Source organism: Lolium rigidum, chromosome 4 (genome assembly GCF_022539505.1).
Source record: "Lolium rigidum isolate FL_2022 chromosome 4, APGP_CSIRO_Lrig_0.1, whole genome shotgun sequence".
NCBI classification, from domain to species: domain Eukaryota; kingdom Viridiplantae; phylum Streptophyta; class Magnoliopsida; order Poales; family Poaceae; genus Lolium; species Lolium rigidum.
The window spans coordinates 9,277,621-9,301,409 of record NC_061511.1 but is presented as its reverse complement, the minus strand read 5'-3'; the positions used below and the strand labels follow the sequence as shown (position 1 = coordinate 9,301,409).

General features: G+C 44.7%; 1 protein-coding gene and 2 long non-coding RNA genes across 3 annotated transcripts; 1 reads left to right on the top strand and 2 right to left on the bottom strand.

Annotated features, from left to right (window-relative positions):
• Positions 1–1,327: 1,327 nt before the first annotated feature.
• Positions 1,328–3,549, top strand: LOC124648890. The gene is made up of 3 exons (XR_006986465.1): positions 1,328–1,401; positions 2,352–2,404; positions 3,312–3,549. It is a non-coding gene; the product is annotated as an uncharacterized LOC124648890 (long non-coding RNA).
• An 8,855-nt stretch (positions 3,550–12,404) lies between these two features.
• Positions 12,405–14,394, bottom strand: LOC124646660 (F-box/FBD/LRR-repeat protein At1g13570-like). The gene is made up of 3 exons (XM_047186749.1): positions 13,399–14,394; positions 13,131–13,265; positions 12,405–12,797 (listed from the first exon to the last, which is right to left on the bottom strand). Exons 1-3 carry the CDS (start codon positions 14,392–14,394, stop codon positions 12,441–12,443), a joined length of 1,488 nt encoding a protein of 495 aa, XP_047042705.1. The 3' UTR covers positions 12,405–12,440.
• Positions 14,395–20,048: 5,654 nt separating this feature from the next.
• Positions 20,049–21,630, bottom strand: LOC124649427. The gene is made up of 3 exons (XR_006986628.1): positions 21,097–21,630; positions 20,906–21,021; positions 20,049–20,328 (listed from the first exon to the last, which is right to left on the bottom strand). It is a non-coding gene; the product is annotated as an uncharacterized LOC124649427 (long non-coding RNA).
• Between the last annotated feature and the right edge of the window lie 2,159 nt (positions 21,631–23,789).

Here is a 23,789-nt window from a genome sequence, read left to right as displayed (position 1 = left end):
CGACCAGTGGTGGCTAACTTAGACGAGACAGTCTCGTGTGGGCGCGCGAGGGAAAATCTAACTGTCGAAACGCGCCTAAAATTTAGCCTAAAGCCCGCGACTCTCTCAAAATATTTCGCCCGCAACCGCGCGACTACTTATCCTCTCAGCGCGTACCAGAACCGCTGGTCAGAAAAAAAAAAACTCAGCCCACATGCTCGGTATCTCCGCCGCCTTCTTCCCAGCCGGCGGCCCCGCATGGCCGCATAACGTCCGGCGAGGGTGCTTCCCCAGATCTTCCGGTTGTCCTCATCTTCCCACGCCCCTCTCACCTTCCGGCCAACCCCGTGGTCGCGTACGTCTTTGCCGCCCCCACCACGCCGGCACAGGCCACCAGTCCACCACACGGCAGATCCAGATGGGATCCGCAATCTGACTCGCAGTACCGTCGCAGCAGCATGCAACGGAGACCATTGCCGTTGCTGCAGACCATCCGGAAGCAGTGTGCCGGATCCCGACGCCACGGCCTCTGCGAGTGCCTCGCCGGCAAGTCGAGCGCCGCCTCCTCCGACGAGCAGGCCGTCCACCGGCGCCAAAGGGAAGCCCCCACCACCTTCAGAGCGTTGCCCTCTACCAACACGGCAACGGGATTTTGACTAGTAAGTTTTGATTTTCTACCATAATTTTTGTTGCTTTCTGATTGAAAACTGCTAGATTAAATACCGTAACAGCTATTTCAGGTGTATTTTAGAGCGAATTCGGGTTGATGAATGTTCCATTAGGCAATATCATATTTGAGTGGTATTACAGGAAGTAATCAGGATCTGATTATGCAGCTATGGAAATTCTCGAGCTAAAGATGTGAGGTCAGTAAGTGGTCGTGTAGAGAAAACGAGTTTGTGATGCTTTGTTATCTGTGCCTCATATTAGTCAGACTGTTCCTTCTCCAAAGTAATTACATCAAAAACTATAAATTGTAACGTAGAGCTCTTACACCAAATGGTAAAGATAATGTTGATTTTTGGAGGTGTCATGAATCTGTAGAGATGCCTTTCCTTAAAACAAAAAAAGCAATGGTAAAGATAATGTTGAGTTTTGGAGGTGTCATGAATCTGTAGAGATGCCTTTCCTTAAAACAAAAAAAGCAATGGTAAAGATAATGTTGAGTTTTGGAGGTGTCATGAATCTGTAGAGATGCCTTTCCTTAAAACAAAAAAAGCCAAGATATTTTAGAACAAAGGATGTAACGTGTCTTAAATGCTAGGACTAAAATTGTGTCTTTTTATATGGATGAGGTTAAGTACTTTTTACTCGCAGGTGGCCCAAATAGGACGAGTACATTCCGCGTAAAGACCTCATAGATGCGGCTGAAAGCACCCCGGATGGAAGGAAAATAGTCATGTTGCATGGCCATCTAGCAAGGTATTATCTCCACTTAGCTCGTATTGTTTGATGTGTGATGCTTGCTATCTTAGATTCTTAGTCATGCGAAGAAGGCCATAGTTCATGTATTTACTTGTACAAAATGAAATATCTTAGTCATGCGAAGAAGGCCATAGTTCATGTATTCTTAGTCATGTGAAGAAGGCCCATAGTTCTGTATTGACATGCTCAATTGACTGCATGATGAAGTTGGCCACTGGGGCTTGAACAAACACTCTTATGTCCTTGTCTGATGACAGGATATGCAAAGTAAGACTTTCCTCCTAATAATTCTGGTCATTGTCATCCCAAACAGGTCCAACTGTAGCAAAATCACAACTTGTTGGAAAGGGATGTGTACTTATGTACATGATATCAATATTTAGTCATTAGAGGAGTTATGATGCACCACTATGTAGGCATAAAAAACATTCTAATTTTGTAAAGCTCGAGACTTTTAATATCCTAGATTTTGCAAAAGAAACCACCTATTAATGTTCGATTCTTGCTGGCGCGTGCTTGCTCGTTGTTCGGTTTGTGCTTGGCGCTGCCTATTAATGTTCGGCTTTGTTAGATTTAATTTGATCATAAGTTTGCAAAAATATATTTAATTTGATCATCTAATGTTGAGAATATATGATACTAATGACATGTGATCGAACCGCATAAATTTTATTATAGAATATAAGCTTGACTGAACTGCATGCCCCTAGAGTTCTATAATATATCGCTCTAATCCTGTAGTGTCCCACGAGCTTCGGCGCAAGTACGCCCAGTAATTTCTTTCTTCTTATTCCTTAGTTTATTAAAGTGTTTGCCTTCAGCTTTTCTAACACGCCTTATGTAGTTTTACCAGATTGCTCACAAAATAAACAAACTGTTCTGCTGAATGTTTTACCGTGTCTTTCCTCTGTTCTCCCCTCGAGTACTAACCAAATTCATGAACACAGTGCTCACTGGACACAACCGGCATCAAATGGATCAGATCAATACTTCATAAAAAGTGGGTATTGTTTGCATTCGTTTTTATTTCAGTTCTATCACTTCATTCTCCCCTTGGTTTATCTATCTAGCAACCATATGATTGTATAATAAATCATCCGCAGATCCCAGTCTGAAGTACTTTTTTTATCTGTGATTTCTTGCCTATGAAGGTAATAACAAAGATGTGGAACACGCACATACATATTACACTAATTTTGGTTAATGTCTTCAATTTCGCTGGAAACTAAAATTGTGACTAGATAGATCATCTTGATGCTACTCTGAATACATTCGTGTACTATTTGAGCTAGCACGGGCAATGGCTAAAGTGTCTTTAATTTACTGGAAACTAAGGCTGTGATGCCAAATGAAGCTTGTGCTAAAGCTGTACTACTGTAGGATATTTTGTGGAAACAAAGGCACGTCAAGCTAGTGAACAAAGCCAGCCATGCCAGATATCAATGAATAAAGTGCCACGAACAAATGAGAGCTAGCTACTGATCTTAAGTAGAAGATACCTTAGATGAAATTGCATTTCTAGCGGCTATCACTTTCATTTCTATTAGTTTTTAAATCTGAGCATGGACAATACGCTAGCTAACAGTAGCTATAAATCAGGGCCGATTACTATGATGTGGTATGTCACAAACATGAGTGGTGTACTAGTAGTTCCGGCATTTTCCTAAAAAAAGTTCGGCTCAATGTAGTCTATTTATGTGTGTCTTGTTGCACGAATTTGATGTACTAGTAGGTTTTGATTACTATGATGTGAGTTATCTTGTGAATGAATATTAATACTTGTCATGCTTGTATAGGTGAAGTGTGCCAATACAAATGATGTTAACTGATGTGCACATCTATGCTTTATACAATTTACTGCAATAACATTGTCTTTACATAGATCGGGATTGTTTTTCCTTTTGTAGGAAATACATGCAACATGTGGTGAAACCGGTGGTTCACGTCAATGATATTTCTGTAATGGGAGAGTCGTTGGATACATCCTTTACCCATTGTTTTGTAAACCTATACCGAGTATTGGCACTGAACAATACTTTTTCCTATATGCCTTTGGTTTATGAGAAAATGGATGGTGATTATGTTGATAAGAGATGAACTATTTGTATGTGAGAATTAATTGTTTTGTTTTGGCATTGGGTTTAATATTTTTGGAGGGCATGCACGTTACTCTTATGAAATATGTATTTGTCTTGGATATTGCTGAGTACTAAATTTGGGACCTGATTGATATTGCATTGATAAAGCACAATGCCAAATATGCGAGTGTATTAAATGTTGGTCGGCAAAACCACTGCTATCAGATTGTTGGTCGGGGAAGTTGAATGGCAGGGGCAACAGAATGTCGGTCGGCAAGAAATAGACCAACCAACTGTTGGTCGGTAAAGAAATGTTGGTCGGGATAGAATTGTCGGTTGGCAAAGAGTACGTCGGTCGGCAAAATACCACATAGCTGACTAACTGTTGGTCGGCAATGGAATGTTGGTCGGGAAAGGTCTTTGCCGACCGGACTTACAGTGACCGACATTTTCGGTCGGTAAAACCCTTTCCCGACCGACTTTCTGACGGTGAAAGCTGCTTTCCCGACCAACTTGTTTGTTGGGGATCAAATGCTGTGGTATAGTCTCCCCTGTATACATCACGGTCTCTCTAGAGATCACAAAGGTTACCGGTGCTTTGATCCATCCTATGGTCGTGTTCTCACCTCCCATCACGTCATCTTCGATGAAAATACTTTTCCTTATACCATTGCTAATGCTGCCAAACAAAACCCTACACCATCTCCTAACCCAGCACCGCGCCCTACCCATCACATCATCGTTGCCGCGCGTTCTGCCGCGACAGAGAATGCAGCGTCTTCTCCTGCCGCAGCAGAGTTCCAGCACGTTTCTCCTGCCGCGGCAGCGGTTTCTCCTGCCACGGCAGGGATTCTGCCTGTTTTTCCTGCCGCGACAGCGGTCTCTCCTGCCTCGACCGACCCTTCTCCCGCTCCCTCTGCCACGACAGCCAGCCCCATCCACGCTTCTTCCACGTCATCTCCATCACCTACACCCCCCACAATTCCTTCCAATGCCGTTGCAACTTCTATTCCTGTAAATGATCATGTCATGTGTACTAGGGGCAAACGTGGGTTTTCATATCCCACATCGTCTACTAAATCTCTCTGTCACTCCAAATATTTCACCCATTCCAATTTCTTACAAACGTGCTCTTCTAGATCCTCTCTAACACTCAGCTATGCGTGACGAATTTGATGCTCTTCTCCACAACAACACATGGACTCTTGTTCCTAAACTATCTGATGCCAACGTAATCTGTGGCAAATGGGTCTTTCATCATAAATATAACTCCGATGGTACTCTCACTCGTAATAAAGCTTGTTGGGTGTGTTGAGGTTTTTCCCTACAACATGGGATTGATTTCGATGAGACTTTTTCCCCTGTTGTCAAACCCAGCACCATTCGTATTGTCCTTAGTCTCGTTGTTTCATCTTCCTGGCCAATTCACCAACTTGATGTCAAAAGTGCTTTCCTTCATGGCAGCCTCAATGAAACCGTCTACTGTCAACAACCTTCAGGCTTCGAAAACTCCTCTTCCCCTGATTTTGTATGTCTCCTCCATAAATCTCTCTGCGGTCTCAAACAAGCTCCTCCTGGTTTCATCGTTTTGCCACTTTTATTCAACCATTGGTTTTACTCCATCCAAATCCGACTCCTCTCTTTTTATTTTTCACACCACTGAACACACGGCCTATCTTCTTCTCTATGTTGATGACATCATTCTCACCACCTCCTCCAATTCCTTCTTACAACATATCATCTTGCCTCTCAACAATGAATTTTCTATGACAGATCTAGGACCTCTCCATCATTTTCTTGGTGGCACTGCCTCTAGCATGTCCACCACATTATTTCTCTCTCACCGTCAGTACATTCTTGATTTACTCTCTCATGTTGGGATGACCGATTGCCAGCCCGTACCCCAGTTGATGTTGGCACTAAGCTTTCTGTTGACGGTGGTCCTGTCTCCGATCCTACCTTTTATCGTAGTCTCACAGGTGCTCTTCAATACGCTACATTAAACGTCCAGAAATCTCGTACTCCGTCCAACACGCATGTCTATACATGCATGATCCTCGTGTTCCCCATCTTTCTCATGTCAAACGCATTCTTCGTTACCTTAAAGGGACTCTTGACCACGGTCTTCTTGTCAATAATTCCTCTCCCACAAGTCTGACAGTTTATTACGATGCAGACTGAGCAGGTTGTCCAGATACTCGACAATCCACATCCGGCTTTTGTGTTTATTTGGGGATAATCTTGTTTCTTGGTCACCTAAAAGGCATGTCACTGTCTCCAGGTCTTCTACAGAAGCCGAGTAGTTGCCCACTCCGTCGCCGAAGCTGTATGGATACGTCAACTTCTCGCTGAGCTCCATCGACCGCTCGCACGCGCCACCATTATCTATTGTGACAATATATTGAGATCGATATTGGTACATGGCCAGCAACCCCCGTTTAGCATCGTCGCACCAAGCATATTGAGATTGATATTCATTTTGTTCATGAAAAGGTGGCTCTCGGCGAGGTTCGAGTTCTCCATGTTCCGACCAGTGCACAGTTTGCTGACATCTTCACCAAGGGTCTCCCTACTGCCTCCTTCTCCGACATACGCTCCAGTCTCAACGTCGCCGAGCCTGACGTTGCCACTGTGGGGGTATTAGAGTTATATTCGGTTTGCACTTGTATAGGTCGGTTGGCCTAAACCCTAGATTGGTTTTGGCTCATATATAAACTCTGTAATCCCTCACATATCAATACAAGTTATTATTCTCTCCAAATATCAGTGCAGACACATCTATCAGTGTAAAATGAAGCTGAGCAGCTCTGTTCTGCAGCTGAAGCTTCGCTCGTTGTTTTGCCAAATAGTTAAATCAATCACTTGAGAACATATAGCTAGATAAAGTGAGTATAGATCACATTGTGATGGAGTCATCTCCTTAATGTACAGCTTCTCCAAGGATGGAAAGAAGGTCAGCAACTCAATAACTGTATCCAGACAGAGTTTTCATTCAGAGAGCTAGAATCTTGACGGTGTGCACCACCATTGCCAGACTATCGATGTGCAGTCCCTTTGTGAAGCATGAAAGACGACAATAGACCATGTACAAGTTTTTTTTTAACAGGACCTGGAGCATGCATTATATCGTCGGTGGGATTACAAGTACATGGAGGACCCCAAAGAAAAGGGAAATTACAACCAAGTGCCTATATTTTGTAACAAGCACCCCACAAAGATGCGCAGAAACGCGATCGAGTCCAAGGCCGTCGTCGACGATTGTTGACTTGCCGGCGCAACCACCGCTTCCTCCACCGGGGACAAAACCACTTGGGGAAGAAGCAGCGCTCACCGCCACGCTGGAGTCGGAGAAGAACCTCCATCGAAGGAGGAGAAAGCTCGAATAAACGAGCGCAGCAGGACCACCCCTGTGGCCGAAGATAGCGGTGGCCGGAGATAGCCGTCGCTTGGAGACCGCTGCCGAGGTTGCACGCTCCAGAAACCTCGAGAACCAGCTCTGCAGGGTCGTCGCAGCCGCACAGATCCACCCCTCTCCCTCGCCACCGAGGCCGGCCAAGAGGGGAAGAAGACGAACTAGGCCACCGAAGCAGTGATGCCTAGGACGCTTATTGAAGCAGGAGCTCGCCGAGGAAGCAGATCTCACTGTCTCCCACCTCGGAAGCACGGTGAAGTCGCTCACCGGCGAAAGCCTGACGCGGCGTCGGCACACCAGGCTAGATGAAGACCCCCGCCTACCTCGAGATTCGCAGGTGCTGGCTCCATCCTTCCTCTTTTCCTCGCCTCCATGGCCAGCCAGAGGAGGAAGAGATAGCCGCACAGCATCCAAGATCCAGGGGTAGCAGAGCCGGATCTTATACACGGAGATCCCTGGGGTGACGAATCTTGCCGTCTCCGACTACCGGAGCTCGAGAAGACGCCGCCACGAGCACAGGATGCTCAAGATCTGATCCAGACGACCTTGAGCCCTACTTCAAACTACCGGCATATAGCCGAAACCTAGCAAACTAACCCTAGCATCTACTCCGGCACCCCTCCTTCGCCATCTCCGGCCGGCAGAGCCGCCGGAGAAGGCTCGGGAGCGGCCCGGCCTCTCTCTAGAGACTTTCAAGGGGAGGGGAGGAGAGAGAGAGGAAGGGGGAAAGTGAGCGGCTCTTCCATGTACAAGTTCTCGGTGTTCTGCATTTTTTTCTACACAGAGAAATTAAATGCAATCAAGAAGCCTGACGGATTGATATTGTACCTGAATGGCCGTGGATCCAAACACGAGTCAGAGGTGATCGTTGCACTCCTAACACCCATCAGAAAGGAAGCCTATGGTCTCCAAGCCGCAGCAACGCATACATGGAGACAGATTTCCAAATCAAGGATGATTAACCTTTCAAGACAAGGGGCATTGTCAATGATGAGTTCAGGTGTCCAGGTTGCGTTTCTCCGAACATCATACGGAGTAGCTATCAACAGTCCGCAATGCTCCTAATGGCGAGGGAGACAATGCGGACGCGACGGAAGCCGAAGCATTGATGGATTAGCAAGGACTCTATGGCGCCCGTCAATGAGGCTCTGCAGCGAGCACTCGGAGATCCCGACTTCTTCGAGCCCGAGCTGCTTAAGCAGGGGAAAGTGGAGCCCACGAAGGGCTTGTTTGGCTGTTGGAACAAAAATTCCCCGGGAAAGTATTCCCGGCCGGGAATAGACTGAAACAGGAGCAAAACTCCGGGATTATATTCCCAACCTCCGGACTAGGGGAAAAATCTCCCCGGGAAAAGGCCGGGAACCCGCCGGTATTCGAGTAACCAAACGAGCCCGAAGAGTGCCGTCCGGGACCTGCGGTTTCCGAGCGTGACAGCAATGGAAGTTCTTGTGTCGATTGGAAGTGCTACATTTGTGGGGTTGATCAGTGTGTGAACCTGTATTCCCATCCTCCTCTTCTTACGACCTCCATAACATACTCATATCCGAATGAAACAGGGAACACTCTGTTTACGCAAAACAACACAATTTATTGAACGGCCAGTAGCAAAGTGTAAGTTTAATTAAGCTAAAAGAATGGAGAATTACTGCAAAATAGTATGCCATGTCAAATACATATGTTCCGACCAAAAAGAAAGAGCACAGAAACCTGTACAATTTAAATTCTCGGTCAGGCAGATAGCTGTAGTCCACGGCAATATCCGGCATTGCTCGGCAGGAGGAGCAGCCAGCAGGCAACACGAACACAAAACCTCAGGCCTCAGGGGCGCAGGCAGCCAGCAGGCTTGATTCTTCAGCAGGCCATTTGCACCCGGAATTCATTGATTCCTATGAACACCTACACTGAAGGGAACTGATCCATCCACAGTCTATACAGTTCATGTACATTCTACCAAAATCTGAACCAGGAAAAGGGCACCGCCTTCTCTCCAAATTCCCATAGATTTCTGACCCATTCTCGAAACATGTTGCCACCCGGATCTCTTTACAACCTGGGGAATTTTATGGCTAAAGCAGATCCTGTAGCTAAACATCATCCCAAAATCTCAACTACAAAATGAACTGGAAAATAGAAGATACTGTAGGATTTAAATGGATTGAACACTTGCACCGAAAATTATTTTACAACAACGGGTATGCTCATTGACATAGATGACGACATGTGTAAGAATATCCAGTTACGATGCTCAACCTGATAAGGCAGTCAATATCAAAGTTGGTGGAACCATTTCAGATCCAAATTTGCAGTCTAACATGCATCTGCTACTGGATTATTTCCATCCACCACTTGTTGCAATTTGAAATAACTTGTCAGTTTGGTTTAAAGCACGACAAACTTGAACCATAATATAAATTTTTTTAGCCCCAATGATGTTACACCGGAAATCAAGATGAGCACCTCAAGAAAAAAATTTATTGTTTTACCTACCATTGTTAATTAGTCAAAAAAATGGAGTGAGGTTGCTCTACGCATTATACATTCTAGGTTGCCACATGGTAGTACAGTATATCATAAGATCGATAACACAAATAGCTTGTTTAAATATCATGGATCCAGATAATAAATTTTAAAAAACTGCAAACACATACAATAATCAAGTTTGGACAGAATACCAACTGAGTTTGGTAAATAGGGAAGAATAATTCCAAAAACAACTAATGCCGGTTTCAAAACCAACATACAAATGAATTGATTAAATCCAAATCACAGACATGACGCATATCACTAACAATATGGACACATAGACCAGTTGTAAAATGAAACTAAGCGTCTTTCGAAGCCCGCCCTCTTCTCTAGCAGAAGCTTCGTACTCCCTCCGTTGTCTTTTAGTCTACAGCTTAGATTTAAATTTTGTTCCATATTACTCTAAATTATAGCTTTGTAATCAACCCAACACAGATGACGAAGGAATCCTACTTTCTCTATTGGATATCATTAATTTTAATGTAGCTTGGATTGGATATTCACGTATCAAAGTAATAGTATCAAATGACTTACTAATTAGTCTTAAAGTTTGTAGAATGTAGACTAAATGAGAATGGAGGGAGTACGTAGCTTTGCCAAGAACTTGTCATTGTAATACCTTGGTTCAAGCTGAAAGGCCATTAACTCTAGCACTCTAGCTTTCAGTACAAAGAATGAGGCAGTTAATATCAGACTTGACTTAGAGCATGTCTAACAGACCCCTTAAAAGGGGCAAACCCGTATAATAACCGCCAGAATACGGGTTTCGGCTCTACCCGGCCGTCTAGCACGCCCCGTAAAAATGGCCCCCGCTCCGATTTTTCCTGTTTTCGATTACGGGGCAGGTCTTCGCCCCCTACTTGTGCGGGGTGGGAGCGGGGATAGTGGGCGAAACCGGTATCGTCCACTCCACTGCGCGCGAAGGGTTTCGCTGAAGCCAACCGCCGCCGCCGCCGCCCGATCTCCTCCGCCCCGCCCTTCCCGGCCGGATCCCGCCGCCATGGACCGTCCGCAAGAGCCGCCGGCGGTACACCTCCTTCGGCCGCGGTGGTTGATGTCCCCGTCGGAGGTCCGCCGAACACCGGCGTCGTCTCGGCCATGATCTCCGCCACCAACCCGTCGAAGAGGAAGAGGATTCCGAAGCAATTCTTCGAAGCACCTGCGGCGGCCGCAGCTTCGCCGGCTGCCAAGAAGGGGGGCAGGATGAAGACCAAGGCGGTCGGGCCGAGGGGCGCCGCGCCGGCCAAGGTGCGGACAAAGGCAATCAGCCGCATCGGCCTCGCGCCTCCACCGCCCTCCAAGGTCACGACCCCTCCTCCCTCCGTTCCGGCCGATGCGCCGCCCGCGCCGCCGCCACCCACCATCGACATAGACAAGGTGTTCGATGTTGAGTCCACAACATCCTACATGGACATGCTCAACGAATCCGCGGTGAATTTGGACACCGGTATCGATGCATTCGATGGGGAGTGCAACGTTGAAGACCTTGATGACGAGGAGGAGGATGAGGGTGACGAGGAGGAGGTGGTTGAGGTTGATCCGGCTGCCGCCGGTTCTTCGTCGACGCCGAAGCCATGCACGGCGAACTACAGCGAGATCGAAGACGCCATCTTGGTTCGTACTTGGAGCAAGGTGGGGATGGATGCGTGCACCGGAGTGGACCAAGGCGGCAAGCGCTATTGGCAGCGCATTGAGGATTTGTACCACCAGCTGAAGCCTCGCACCAAGAGCATGGCCGACAGATCCTACCGCTCCCTTGAAGGCCGATGGAACATAATCAAACCAGCTTGTTCTCGTTGGAGTGCTGCCATGGATCAAGTGGCCGACAACCCCCCTAGTGGATGTGTGTCGGAGGACTATGTGAGTTTTCCTTGTTTGTTGCTCTCAATATTATGTTTTGATGATGTGAAAACATCACATACTATTGTTGTGCAGCCCAAGTATGCTCAAGCACGGTACAAGGACATGGCCGGCTCCAAGAACAAGGAATTTCAATTTCATCATTGCTTTTCCATTCTTCAACATCTTCCTAAGTGGAAGTTGAGGGACAACGAGCCAAAGTGCAAGAAGGAGGCACTGCTCACCATGGATGATGAAGCGGAGGACATGAGTGGGAGAAACGCCGGCAAACCCGAGGGCAACAAGAAGGCCAAGGAGAGGGTCAAGGTAGAAGGCGAAGAAGCTAGCTTCCGGGAGAAGTTGGATCAACTCATGAAGTCCAAGGAGGCATTGACGATGAAGACATTGGAGACCAAGCTCATCATCACCGAGAAGAAGGAGGTGAAGCTTGCCAAGGTGCAAGCAAGGCGGGAAGATGCCAAGCTGAAGGCCGAGCTTGACATGAAGATGATCGCACTCAAAGAAGCCAAGACCATGAAGGAGCTCTTGGCCGAGGAGAGGGATATCATGATGATGTGCACCGACGGCATGGACGAGGATCACCTGGCGTGGTGGAACGAGACGAAGGCGGACATCATGGCAAGGAAGAAGGCTGCGCGTGAAGCTCGTGAGGCAAGTGCTCGAGGTGAGTCTCCGGCGAGTGGTGGCGCCGCTCGTTGATGGTTGATCACATTTGGGAAATTCCGTGGCTTGAACATTGCCTATGATCTCGTTGTGATGTTAAAAACTATGAATTATGCATCATATATTTTGGATGTGCTATGTTTGATCTAAAATTGTTGTGCAAATTGCTGTCTAAAACCCTGTTTCGAGGGGCCGAAAACTCGGACGAGCTAGCAGAACCCGTATCGCCACCCCGTAAAGCAGAATATTCTGCTTTACGGGGTGGCGATACGGGTTCTGCTAGCTCGTCCGAGTTTTCCGCCGGCGAAAAGTGAATACAGGGCCCTCTACTCGCGTTTTAAGGGGCGAAAAAATACGGGGCCTGTTAGACATGCTCTTAGTGCCTAGGTACGGATCAAGCACTATTGTCTTGGTGTTCCTGACAAAGACTAATCAAGTTTGAACAGAATACCAACTGAGTTAGGTCAATAGGGAAGAATAAACCAATGCCGGTTTCAACATCAACAACATACAAATGGATCAATTAAATCTAAATCACGGACATGATGCATATCGCTAACACGACGGACAGATCTATCAGTTGTAAAGTGAAACTGGGCACCTCGTGAAGCCCTCTTCTCTAACTGAAGCTTCCTACGTTGTTCCGCCAAGAACTTGCCATTGTAATCCCTGGGTTCAAGCATAAAGGTCATTAACTCTAGCACTCTAGCTTTCATTACAAATAACGAGGCGAAGTTAATGTTAGACTTGGTGCCTAGATATGGATCAAGTACTATTTCCTTCAGGCGGATGTCAAGACATGTGATGAGACTCCAGTGTTTCCGACGCCACTCATTATTCTCCTTTCTTGTGTATGGCTGAAAAAGAATGGAAAACCAACCACTTCAGGCTACTACCTCCATACCGGATTAATGGGCAATTACGCATTTCGAGAAACAAGTTTAACTATAAATTTGGTCAACAAAATATGAGATATATGCCACAAAAATTATACCGTTGGATTCGTATTCAAAAAATGTTTTCAATAATATAATTTTTGTGATATATATCTTATATTTTATTGACCAAATTAGTAGTCAAACTTGTTTCTCGAAGTGCGTAATTGCCCATTAATCCGGTATGGAGTAGTAGTAATAAGTAGTAGATCAAATGAGCAGTTGTAGACAATGAATTAACAATGAAATCGTCACCTCAATGTACACCTTCTCCAAGGACGGAAAGCATCTCATCAACCCAATAACTGAATCCAGACTAAGTGTCTTCATAGTAACAAATAATATCTTGACAGTGTGCACCACCGTTGTCAGTTTATCAACACGCAATCCCTGTGTCAAGCATGATAGACAAGATTTAGGCCAACGCAAGTGCATATGATATTTATATAATTTCTACATACAGAGATGCAACTGAGAAGCCTCCTAAAGGAAAGTAGGCAACAAGTAGGAAGGCCAAAGGTACCTGAATAACAGTGGAGCCAAACACAATTCTGGAGAGGTCATCCTGTCCGGAGATGTAAAACCCATCAGAGAGGCAGCCTAAGGTCTCCAGTTTAGGCGCGGAGACTACCGATACATGCAGACCATAGTCGAAATCATCATGGAGCAGCCTCTGAAGACAAGGGGCATTCTCGACAATGAGTTCCTGCAACTGGTCATTGCACAACCGATAGTTTTTGACACAGACGCTTCTGAGGGTAAGGGAGTTGATCTTGAGGCAGCGAAAGCCGAATCCGTGGCTAATCAGCAAGCACTCCAGAGCGGGGCAAGCGTTGATCAGGCCATGCAGCGTGCACTCTGAGATGCTGACAAGCTCAAGCCCGAGATGCTTAAGCAGGGGGAACTGAAGCTCTTGCACGGTGCTGCCCGGGAGGTTGCAATTTCCGACGGTGAGAACACGGAGAGTGGCTGGGAAGCGGAACGTGGACGACGGCGGCGGCTGCTGCAGCGGCTGCGGCCTGTAGTACGACTTGAACCAGAACTCAAGCTCCTGGAGGCTGTCCAGGGCGGGGGACCGGAGCCAGGCGTCGACCGCGGCCGCTCGGTCGCGGAGGAAGCAGGAGGGAACGCAGAAGCGGCGGCCGGGGCCCGGGTGGACGGAAACGATGTTGGAAACAAGGCCGGCGAGGACGTCCTCGTCGGCGTCGGCGGGGAGGAGACCCTCGCAGTCGAGGTTGAGAGGCGCGGAGCTCCAGATGTGGCGCCACCGCGGTGAGAGGATCTGGGTGCGCACGGCTTGCTTGGTGGGGAGGAGCGAGACGATCTCGCCGAGTATCGCGTCGGCGAGGTCGCTGATGCGGTCGGCGGCGTCTCCGGGCGGCGGTTGCTGATCGTGGGCGGGGGGATGCGGCTCGGAACCGGGCGCCCCCGTAGCCTCCGGTGCCGGCGGCACTCCGTGGCTCTTGGGCGCCGCTAGCTTCCTCTTCTTGAGACTCGGACAGCGCGCCTCAGTCTCCATCGCCGGCGGCTTGCCTGGGCGCCGCCGCACTCGTGGTCTGGGGGGAGGCTTTGGGGAAGGAGGCGATGGCCGGGCCTTCTTCTGCTACTGCTTTCAGCCGGCTGTACTGCGTTGATAATTTTGCTTTACAAAAACAAATCTAGACAACATTTTCTATTACGAAGAAAACGTAGTACAGTACAGTACAAAACATTTTCATCTCGTCACCAATAAAAGATAAGAAAACTTTTTTATTTTTTGTTGCTAGTTCCTATATTTTCCTCATTTCTTTATATTTTTATAATAGTTTCTCTTAATATGTTGTACTACTACATATTTAGTATTTTTTCATGGGTTAAAAGAAATACAATTATCCATCCCAAAATTTGAAAAGTGCAGTTGTGCTCGTCCAGCGAGTCGTCTGCACCCTTCTCTGAGCCGAGCGATCCAACACAAATAGCTCGAATGCGTCGATGAGTGATCATCTTCAACCTCCAGCAGGTTAAGAACCCATCAGACTCGTTAGAGGCAGCAACGTCGCAACCCACCACGACAGAGGCGGAGGTGGTGAGCACTAATCTTAGGGTTAGGGTTGGGGTTCAAGTCTTAGGGTTGGAGTGTGGTTTCCTGACATTGAGAAAGAAAGGGTTGTGGACTTGTGGTGAGGATATTAAGAGCGATGTCGGGGTGGCAGCGAAGGCGGCCATTTGAGCAGGTGGTGCAGTAAGGCAGGATAGGAGCGCCAACGCCTTATCAAAGTTTTAAAAATTATCTGAAGAGGCACAATTCATGCACCAACTATTTTATTAGGTAAAGACGGTTGATATCCGCCATCCAAATAGATAGAAAGGAGTGACCTAGTTTGTAAGGAAAAATGGGGTCTAAAACCATACAAACTATACATTGTCCGGTTTATGAGGAAAAATGGGATGAAAAAACACACATGTGAGGAGAATCATCGTCCACACAAGCACACTACGAAAAAATCGTTATCTACCACGGCACCAAAAAAGCGTTGGCATATGGATATTTTTCGTGGTTAATGAGTCATACGGGACGAAATGGCCTATGTGGTGCATATCGTATCGGCAAAAGATTTACCAGAGATTTTTCGGTCTGTGATGGATGAGGGATGTTTAACCATGAAAAATCGTACCGTGCAAGATGAGTTTGAGAAGGTCGTTGAATGTTGACGCCATGCCAACTGGCATATAACAAACATCGTTAACTGGCCACTAAGAGCATCTCCCGCAGTAGCCGTAAACTGGAGCGCCGTATTTCACATTTAGGGTGCGCACTATCACCGTTTATGACGTGGATGCACCTGTTGCCGATCAATGCCCAAAAAAGCTTCTGCCATAAGTCATGAATTCACGACACCCGTAGACGCTGGTATTGCTACTGCTGTATTTGTAACGAATCCATGCTAGCTTCTGTGTTGTAATACAAAGGACGATTGCAAAGGAAATTGTAAAACAACATTTTATTCAGGGCCTGCAGACGGTCCTCCTTTTGCCTCCCGTGAGATCTAATTATATTATATCCATTTAAAATACTGTACTATATAGATATGTTATTAGAATTGAGAAAAGTCTAAATGATGCACGGGTAAACAATCAATGTTGAATAAGAGGCACTATTATAGTTATTGCAGTATATAAGCAACAATTATTAACTTACTCTCTCTGTTTATTAATATAAGATCTTTTAACTTTGTGCAGATTTATTTAGACTTTTAGTATGTATCTAGTCTACTTTTAGTGTGTAGATTCACTCATTATGGTGTGTATCTACTTTTAGGGAGTCATGGAGTATTATTTTTCGAAATGGGGGAGCCCCTGCCTCTGCATCAAAGCGATGCATGCGACTTTTATTTATATCTTATTCAACAAAAAAATCAAGATCATACGTCACAAAACCCGAAGCCACCGTTCAACACCTAAAAACCCGACAATGGGTGAAGTAACATGTCGTCAGGGTCTATGCCTAAAAACAGAAACAAACGCCCCACCAGCTAAAAACCAAGGGCATCCCTGAGTCGCCCTATGGCAAAAAATAGGAGCACACAACCGGCATAGCAGACCCTTGGTGAGCACCTTTGATCTCGCTTCAGAAGTCATCACCACCATCGAACCGCATGTCCATCTTCAGGGTGTAGAGATCCGCATAGCCCTTGCCAGTCCTGTTGACGACGCCACCATGGAAGATCTGTCGTGCGTACCTGCCGAACATGCATGACTCAACGTAGCACCTATCAGCTAGCTAGGCATGACTTGACATCTCCTCCTCCAGCCTCAGTCCACCGGCACTGCTCCACAAACGATGCTCTCAAGAGAGAAAATGACACCACAGTGCCGCCATCGTCCCGTCTGGTTGACCAGACTAGGGTATGACCCGGAGCAATGTTGACACTGATTTTGGCTTACAGTTATAGAATAATCCAATAATTGTAAGTATGATAAAATAGATAAATGTGTCCTTATAAAATCTGAGTTCTAATAATCTAAAAGCAATTATAGTCTACATGGCATTTCGTGTGCATGCATTGTCGCTGGCAATGGCGCTCTAATATTGACCAAAATCATCACCGTCACCGGTAACACTAAATTTCCAAAGTATTTGACCGCCAGATAAATGTTGGCTTCGTCCCGACAACCCTATAAAATACAGTCATCTTGTATTAAAATAAGAAGCAAAATATGTACGAATATACCATAAGAAAAATAGAAATTAATAATGTCTTATATTGAGGTGCATGCATACGGTGCATATGGCTATAGGCTGAAGGCTTGCACACTAGATTGGACCCCACATCTTAATTAGCATATAAGTGGATCAGTGACCAAATCCATACAATCGTTTAATTTACAACCAGAGCTAATTAGCCCAAGCCTAAAACGAGACATGCATGATCGGCCTGCATGCATTAGCTAACCTTGAATAATCAGCCATACTCGGTGATTAAAATGGTTGGAGTTGGCCACACGGAAAACTTGCCCGGTCAGATATCTTCAGCATACCCACGATGGCACGACGCCCACGTATCAGCCGATTACTCCCACGATATGCAGAACGTGCGCGATATGCACGTCTCTGAAAACTTCCCTCGTCAGCTGCCTATAAAACGACCAGCAAATAACGTTCCCGGGCGGCGCACGCCCCTCTCCCGTCCATCGCTAGAGCCCACAGCGCGCTCCATCGCAGTCCATCGCTGCCGCCATACGTACACATTGCTAATCACCATTCACCAATCGCACCGACGGAGAGACTGCCGCTCTAGTTCCAACCATAGCTGCCCAGATCATCACCTCGCTAGCAATTAGCCAAGCCAAACGCTGCTAAAAATCAGCTTGCCCAAGCTCATCCTGCTGCCGATATACGCCTACATACGCGTTGCCGGCCGATCGTCGCCGACGCTGCCGTACGGACACGCCGGCGCTTCTACATCTCCACGCAAAGGTAATAAAAAAGAGAAGGATCATACTCTCCTGCTCCTATGGTGCTCCCATGGTGATTGTTGCTCCATACAACACATATATTTTCTAGATTCAAATCCCTACACAATTCAAAGTTCATATCTTGTTTGGTCTCATGATGATCTTTGATCTCATGTGATACACTTCAAGAATAGAACCAAGTTCATATCTTGTTTGGTCTCATGATGATCTTTGATCTCATGTGATACACTTCAAGAATAGAACCAAGTTCATATCTTGTTTGGTCTCATGATGATCTTTGGTCTCATGTGATACAATTCAAGAATAGAACTAAAATAGATATTGATTAGATTGCACATATTGCTCTAACTTGCCCAAATTAATATATCCCTTGTTTTGGTCTCATGGTGAAATCCCATGAAGATACAAATCGGGATAATCAACCAAATCCTACTTTGGTCTCATAGTGGCCATTGGTCCTATGAGGATACAAATTAGGTGCACATGATAAAATTATGTTTGATGGCAGTTCCGATCCCATGATGATACTTACTGTGCTGTAAAAATCCTAGATTATTCTCCATATAAGATGATAGTCTAGTGTCATAAATATATACATGAGTTGTTGCTTTTTGATGCTGGCCCATCGGCATATATTAACTAAAATAAATTATGTATTCCCTCATATGGATGTAAGTATGAATTCCGATAAATTGTTTGATGGGTAAATTCACTCATATTGGTTTTGCACTAGATACGGAGTAGTGTATGTGAAATATTTTGTATTCCATTCCACGTTAGGAGTTACAAAGAAAACTAGTACACCATGTGGTTAGTACTAGAACTAAATATAATGATTAAAGTGCTTGTTCATGATATTTACTCCATGCATAGTTTAGTCCCATATAGCTAAACTGAACCAAGAAGTTGCCATAGGTTTTATCATGCTCCATCAAATATAAAATCAATATATACTTCGAGTTTGGTTACACTACGTGCATACGTGCTATGCTATGTTGGTGATAATACAAATGAGAAGAAATCACAAAACTCCACTTGGTTATGCTACACGTGGGCGTATTGTCACACGGCGCTAGTAATAATACAAGTGAAGTGAAACTTAATGAAATATGTTCATATAGAAACACTAGTCTCTCATACAAAACTAGTGCATTAACATAGGTGTTGAAACCATATTGCACCACCAAGTTGCATGCATATATTCAATGGAAAGTCCTCATACTCACAAATCAACATATACTCTTACTTGGTCACACTACATGCTATGCTATGCTATGCTATGCTATGCTAGTGATGATACAACTAAGAAGAAATAATCATACTTCTCTCGGTTATGCTACACGTGGGCATATTGCTACACGGCGCTAGTTATAACACAAGTGAAGCCAAATTTAATCAAATTCTCATGTGGCATACCTATCCAAGAAATATAGGGTAAAGTCATACCTAGCCAAATCAACTTGCATTTTATACTATCCATCATGCTAGTAATATAGATGAAGCTGAGTAGAAACCAAGTTGGCCGTGCATTGAAAATATAGCATGAGCCGAATGTCGTCAAATAGTGGGTTGGTGGAAATATTAAACTACTATTATCAAAGATTAGTACAATTAAATATGTACGCCAAAGTCTAGCTAGACGAGTCTCCAAAATAGACAGATCTAGTCTCCGATGCGATATAAAATAAACTAGCAAGCGAAGGCGCGGCGGCACGCCGCGCCGGATTGTATTAATTATCTAGTTAATCTTGTTGTTTAGTAAGGTTTGCCTTTTTTTTTTCTTTCTTTGTGTGGAGGTAGCATTTGAGGTGTTGGCTTTAGCGCCGCTGTTGGGTCATCTTGGCTTTCTGCGATTGTTGTCACGTGCATGCGATTTGGGATGCTCTGTCTGTTTGAGGGGTGGTGTTAAAGCGGTGGTTAGTAGTGCATGTGTGGATAGAACTGGGTCAATGACTGCTGAAGTATTGATGTGTCTCAGGCTTAGTGGTATGCGCTTGGTTTTTGGCTGTGGTTGGTTCAGCAGAGGGAGAGGCAGTCTCTTCTTTTCATGGATTGGCGGCAACGCCGGGCGCCCTTGAGACCCTTGAGATGATTCTAACCTTCGTAAGAATGTGATACGTAGTAAGCTGACTAATTGACAGATTGAGTTCTCTTAAACCTTTGAATTAAGCGTGCCAACCGTAATATTACAAACATGATTGAATGGAAAGAAACATATAAGCAGGAACGGGCAGAGTGCATTATGAGTACACAAGCTGAATTTTATTCCACAGCTGAGTTTGCACGTACACAAACTGAAAACCAAAACCAAATACTCAACCTAGCTCAATGTTGGTACTATGTACAATGCCACAGGAATACTTCAGGACCACCGGGTAAGAGAGATAGCAAGATTGCAAGAGTAGAGTGGTGAAAGAAATGTGACCGAAAATAGAAGCGCATATTCCAATTCGGCGTAAAGCTCGGATTTGTTGCACCTTTGAACTTGCCGTATAGCCTGAAGAATATAATGGTATACTGTTATAGCATGGCATACTAAAACTGCAACGAACCTCAGGTTCAGTTCTCTTAAAACATAAATATCAGATAATTGGTGGCATGGAAATGACATGATCTTACAAACCTCTAGTTCACCACTCTTATGTACACGTGTAAATATCTGGAAGTATTAATAGAAGATACTGATGGTGTGCGCCAAACGAAACCAAAATCTTTGCTAAACCAGTAGGTTGGGTTATCTTTGCAGTGGGGGATTTTTTTCTGTAATACAAATCGACTGATAGTGTATAGCTTTCAAAGGTAAGGAAAACAGTGATATTTTAAATCTACACGTTCACTCAATAGAAGAGTACTACAAGTTGAGCTCATCCATATCCCTCATGTGTGTATAACCACTCTACTCTTTTAACAGGTTCAGCATTGTAAACCTGGACAGTGAATTCTTTGTTGCATTAATTCACAATTTATTACCAGTGTGACGTCCTATTTTCCATTTAAAATCATTTGACTATAGGAGCTCACAATCGGAGTGAGACACAGTACAGAATTTAAAAAAAAACAGACCTACTACTAACCTCTCCAATGTCGCAGGTAGCTGTTTAGCTGATTCTTTAGCTCTGATGCTACACTCACAAGTAAAGAACCTCAAAATATCGCTCATTTTATATGTCAAGGGCTAAGTGATTGGAACCTGTTAGAAGAGTAACAACATTATTGAATAAATCAAACTTCTGGATTCTGGATGAAATTTAAATTTGAGACCTACCAAAGCTCACAATCGGAGGACATACTACAGAAACATGTTTGAGAGGACCTACTACTGACCTCTTCTATGTCTCTGGCAGCTGTTCGGCAGTTAGGCAACCAACTTTGCTGATCCTTTGGCTGACTTTAGTTTCCTTACTGATGTTGGCACTCACAAGTAAAGAAGCCCAAAATACCGCTCATTCGACATGTCACGGGCCAAGTGATTGGCAAGTTGAACCTGTTAGAAGAGTAACAAACATGATTGAATAAATCATGTATCTGAATTTCATAGCAGATTTAAATCTGAGACCCAATGAATAACAAATAAATTGCCTAATTTTTGTAATCATACAAATGAAGTTCAAATGCGAACACCAGCTGACTTTTTTTATCTTCTGAAGCCATGCACTAAAGGAAGTGATGAAGAACAGCTTATTTCACCATATATTTAATATATAGCTAGAAAATAAGAGGTTTTGGAATATGACCTCCACTCAGCTTTTCGACAGCTGACATGAATCATTGATACATATCATTAGTCGTAATACATGAGATAATATTTATGTTTCCCATGCCTGAATCTTCAAATAGACAGTAGAAACTTTCCTTCATTGGTACATATCATTAGTCGTAATACATGAGATAATATTTATGTTCCCCATGTCTGAATCTTCAAACAGACAGTAGAAACTTTCCTTCATCTATTTGGATTGCCAGAGCAATCAAAATACAAATAACTACAGATATAGGAAGCAGTTTTTTGATCTATCTAAGCATCATGGTAGAAAGTGTACAAAACAGTAGAGGATCACATTACAACTTTAAGTACTGCAAGCTATAAAGAAAGGCGTGAGATTGTCGGTCAAGGGAACAACAATCACAACATATGTGCAGTTTGGTCTCTTGATCTAGTATTTTTCTGAAATAAAATCATAGCATCAGAAAATGCTCATAGTGCTAAAAAGAACCGCGCTATATTAAGTAAAATGATTAGTAACTTTCTCAAATCATGTGGAAACACAAAAGAGTATGGAATTCATGTGATTGTACATACTAAGGGCCAAGACATATCTCATGATAAATAAATTAGACTTTTTCAAAATTATAATGACACAAAACGAAGTGTGCAAAGAACCCAACAGCCATTAATTTCTGAACATCAAAGGAGAATACGTATTATGTGCCTGCAAGTCTGAAGCATATAACAAAACCTGGAGCAAACAATCATCATAATTCTACTGTTGTGCACTAAAAGTATGAGTCTTTATAAATATATTATCTAGCATACAAAATATTCATAGCACACATCGATGTGGGAAGAAGAGAGATTACAAACGTGTGTGTTAGATCCATTATTCCAAATGAAAAAAAATCTGCTCTCGAGAATGAAAAGTCATGACTGAACACATCCCTGAAATAATTAAACTGGTAGATGCAAATCAAAAGTATAACGAAACTACTCTGCAGTAGACACTTCGTGTCCGATGGCTGTCCGGGAAAAAATGCATCCGTTTGCTTGACTTCTGTCGCATGTATGTTTGGATGGTTCACATAGTACGCAAATCGGACAAAGAGCATCGTGCGCATAGCAGCTCAAAATGGCAGTATTATTTATATATATAGCTATTCAGATGCTTGCTTTTTGAAATTTAAATAACCCATTAAGCCTAATTTAATAATTTAATTTAATGGATGGACCCCTATTAATAATAAGACATTAAAAATTACCTCCTTAGATAAAACTGTGTTTGCTAATGTATTTTCTAATCGAAAGCTAAGCAATCAGACAAAAACCTCTATGCTTAACCGGCGAATGAAAAAATAAAGCGATTAGTATGCTGCTTACATTCATCTTAATTAGGACGTGAAACAAAGGGCACATGTGGGGCAGGAGTATAGCTTCTAGATTCACCGTGGGGATACGAATATACTTGCCTGGTGAATGAGCGTATGAAGCTGGACGACATCCAGGAACTGAAGAGCTACATCGCGCGTCCGACGCAGATTTTAGGCGCACACCTAATCTCCTTCAGATAGCAGATGAGCGAGAGCCGGACACCGTGTATCCCTCGGGAAGCTCGAACACAAACCCCAGATCAATTCAACCGCATAGCTCTTGGCGTATGATGAGGGGAAGGTACAGAGGGACCCGAGGACGGGTGTAGGCGTCCTCCTCTGGTGGCCCGTGCTCTCTTGCTGAGCTCAAGGAGAGGGTCTTCGCTGACGTCTCATCCCGCTCGACGGAGCCGGAGCCGGAGGGGATCTGTAGGCCAAACCGCCATTGCTACAAAAAAAAAAAAAGGGAATAAATTAGGCAGCAAGAAAGGGGGAATTACGACGCTGGACGGGAGATAACCTCACCTGGTGCACATGACCATTGGCTATGAAATATGAATCCTCCACGATGGAGTTCGGCAGCTAGCTCGGGATCGCCCCTTTCTCGGAAGCACAGCATCGTTGACCACGATAATGATGCTCAGCGCATGTTGCATAAGCGGAGTTCGCGGCCGCCACACCGATATCCTCGAAGATTAAGGACAAGGGACAAACACACTGCAAAGGGAGACATCGGATTGAGAAACAAATTTCGAGCCCACAAAATTGCAACACACAGGCTGCGAGCATTGACATCGAACCATCTTTCTTCTCCGCCCGCTCGATTCAGTCCGCAAGCCCTGCCAAGACCCATGAACGCAAGTGACCCATGTCGCT

Bases quoted from the DNA above. Each gene is read 5' to 3' on its own strand.
- LOC124646660 (XM_047186749.1), bottom strand. From the start codon at position 14,394: ATGGAGACTGAGGCGCGCTGTCCGAGTCTCAAGAAGAGGAAGCTAGCG. The intron at 13,266-13,398 runs GTACCTTTGGCC...TGCTTGACACAG, and splicing joins TTGGCTCCACTGTTATTCAG to GGATTGCGTGTTGATAAACT. The intron at 12,798-13,130 runs GTGACGATTTCA...ATTCTTTTTCAG, and splicing joins TGGAGAAGGTGTACATTGAG to CCATACACAAGAAAGGAGAA.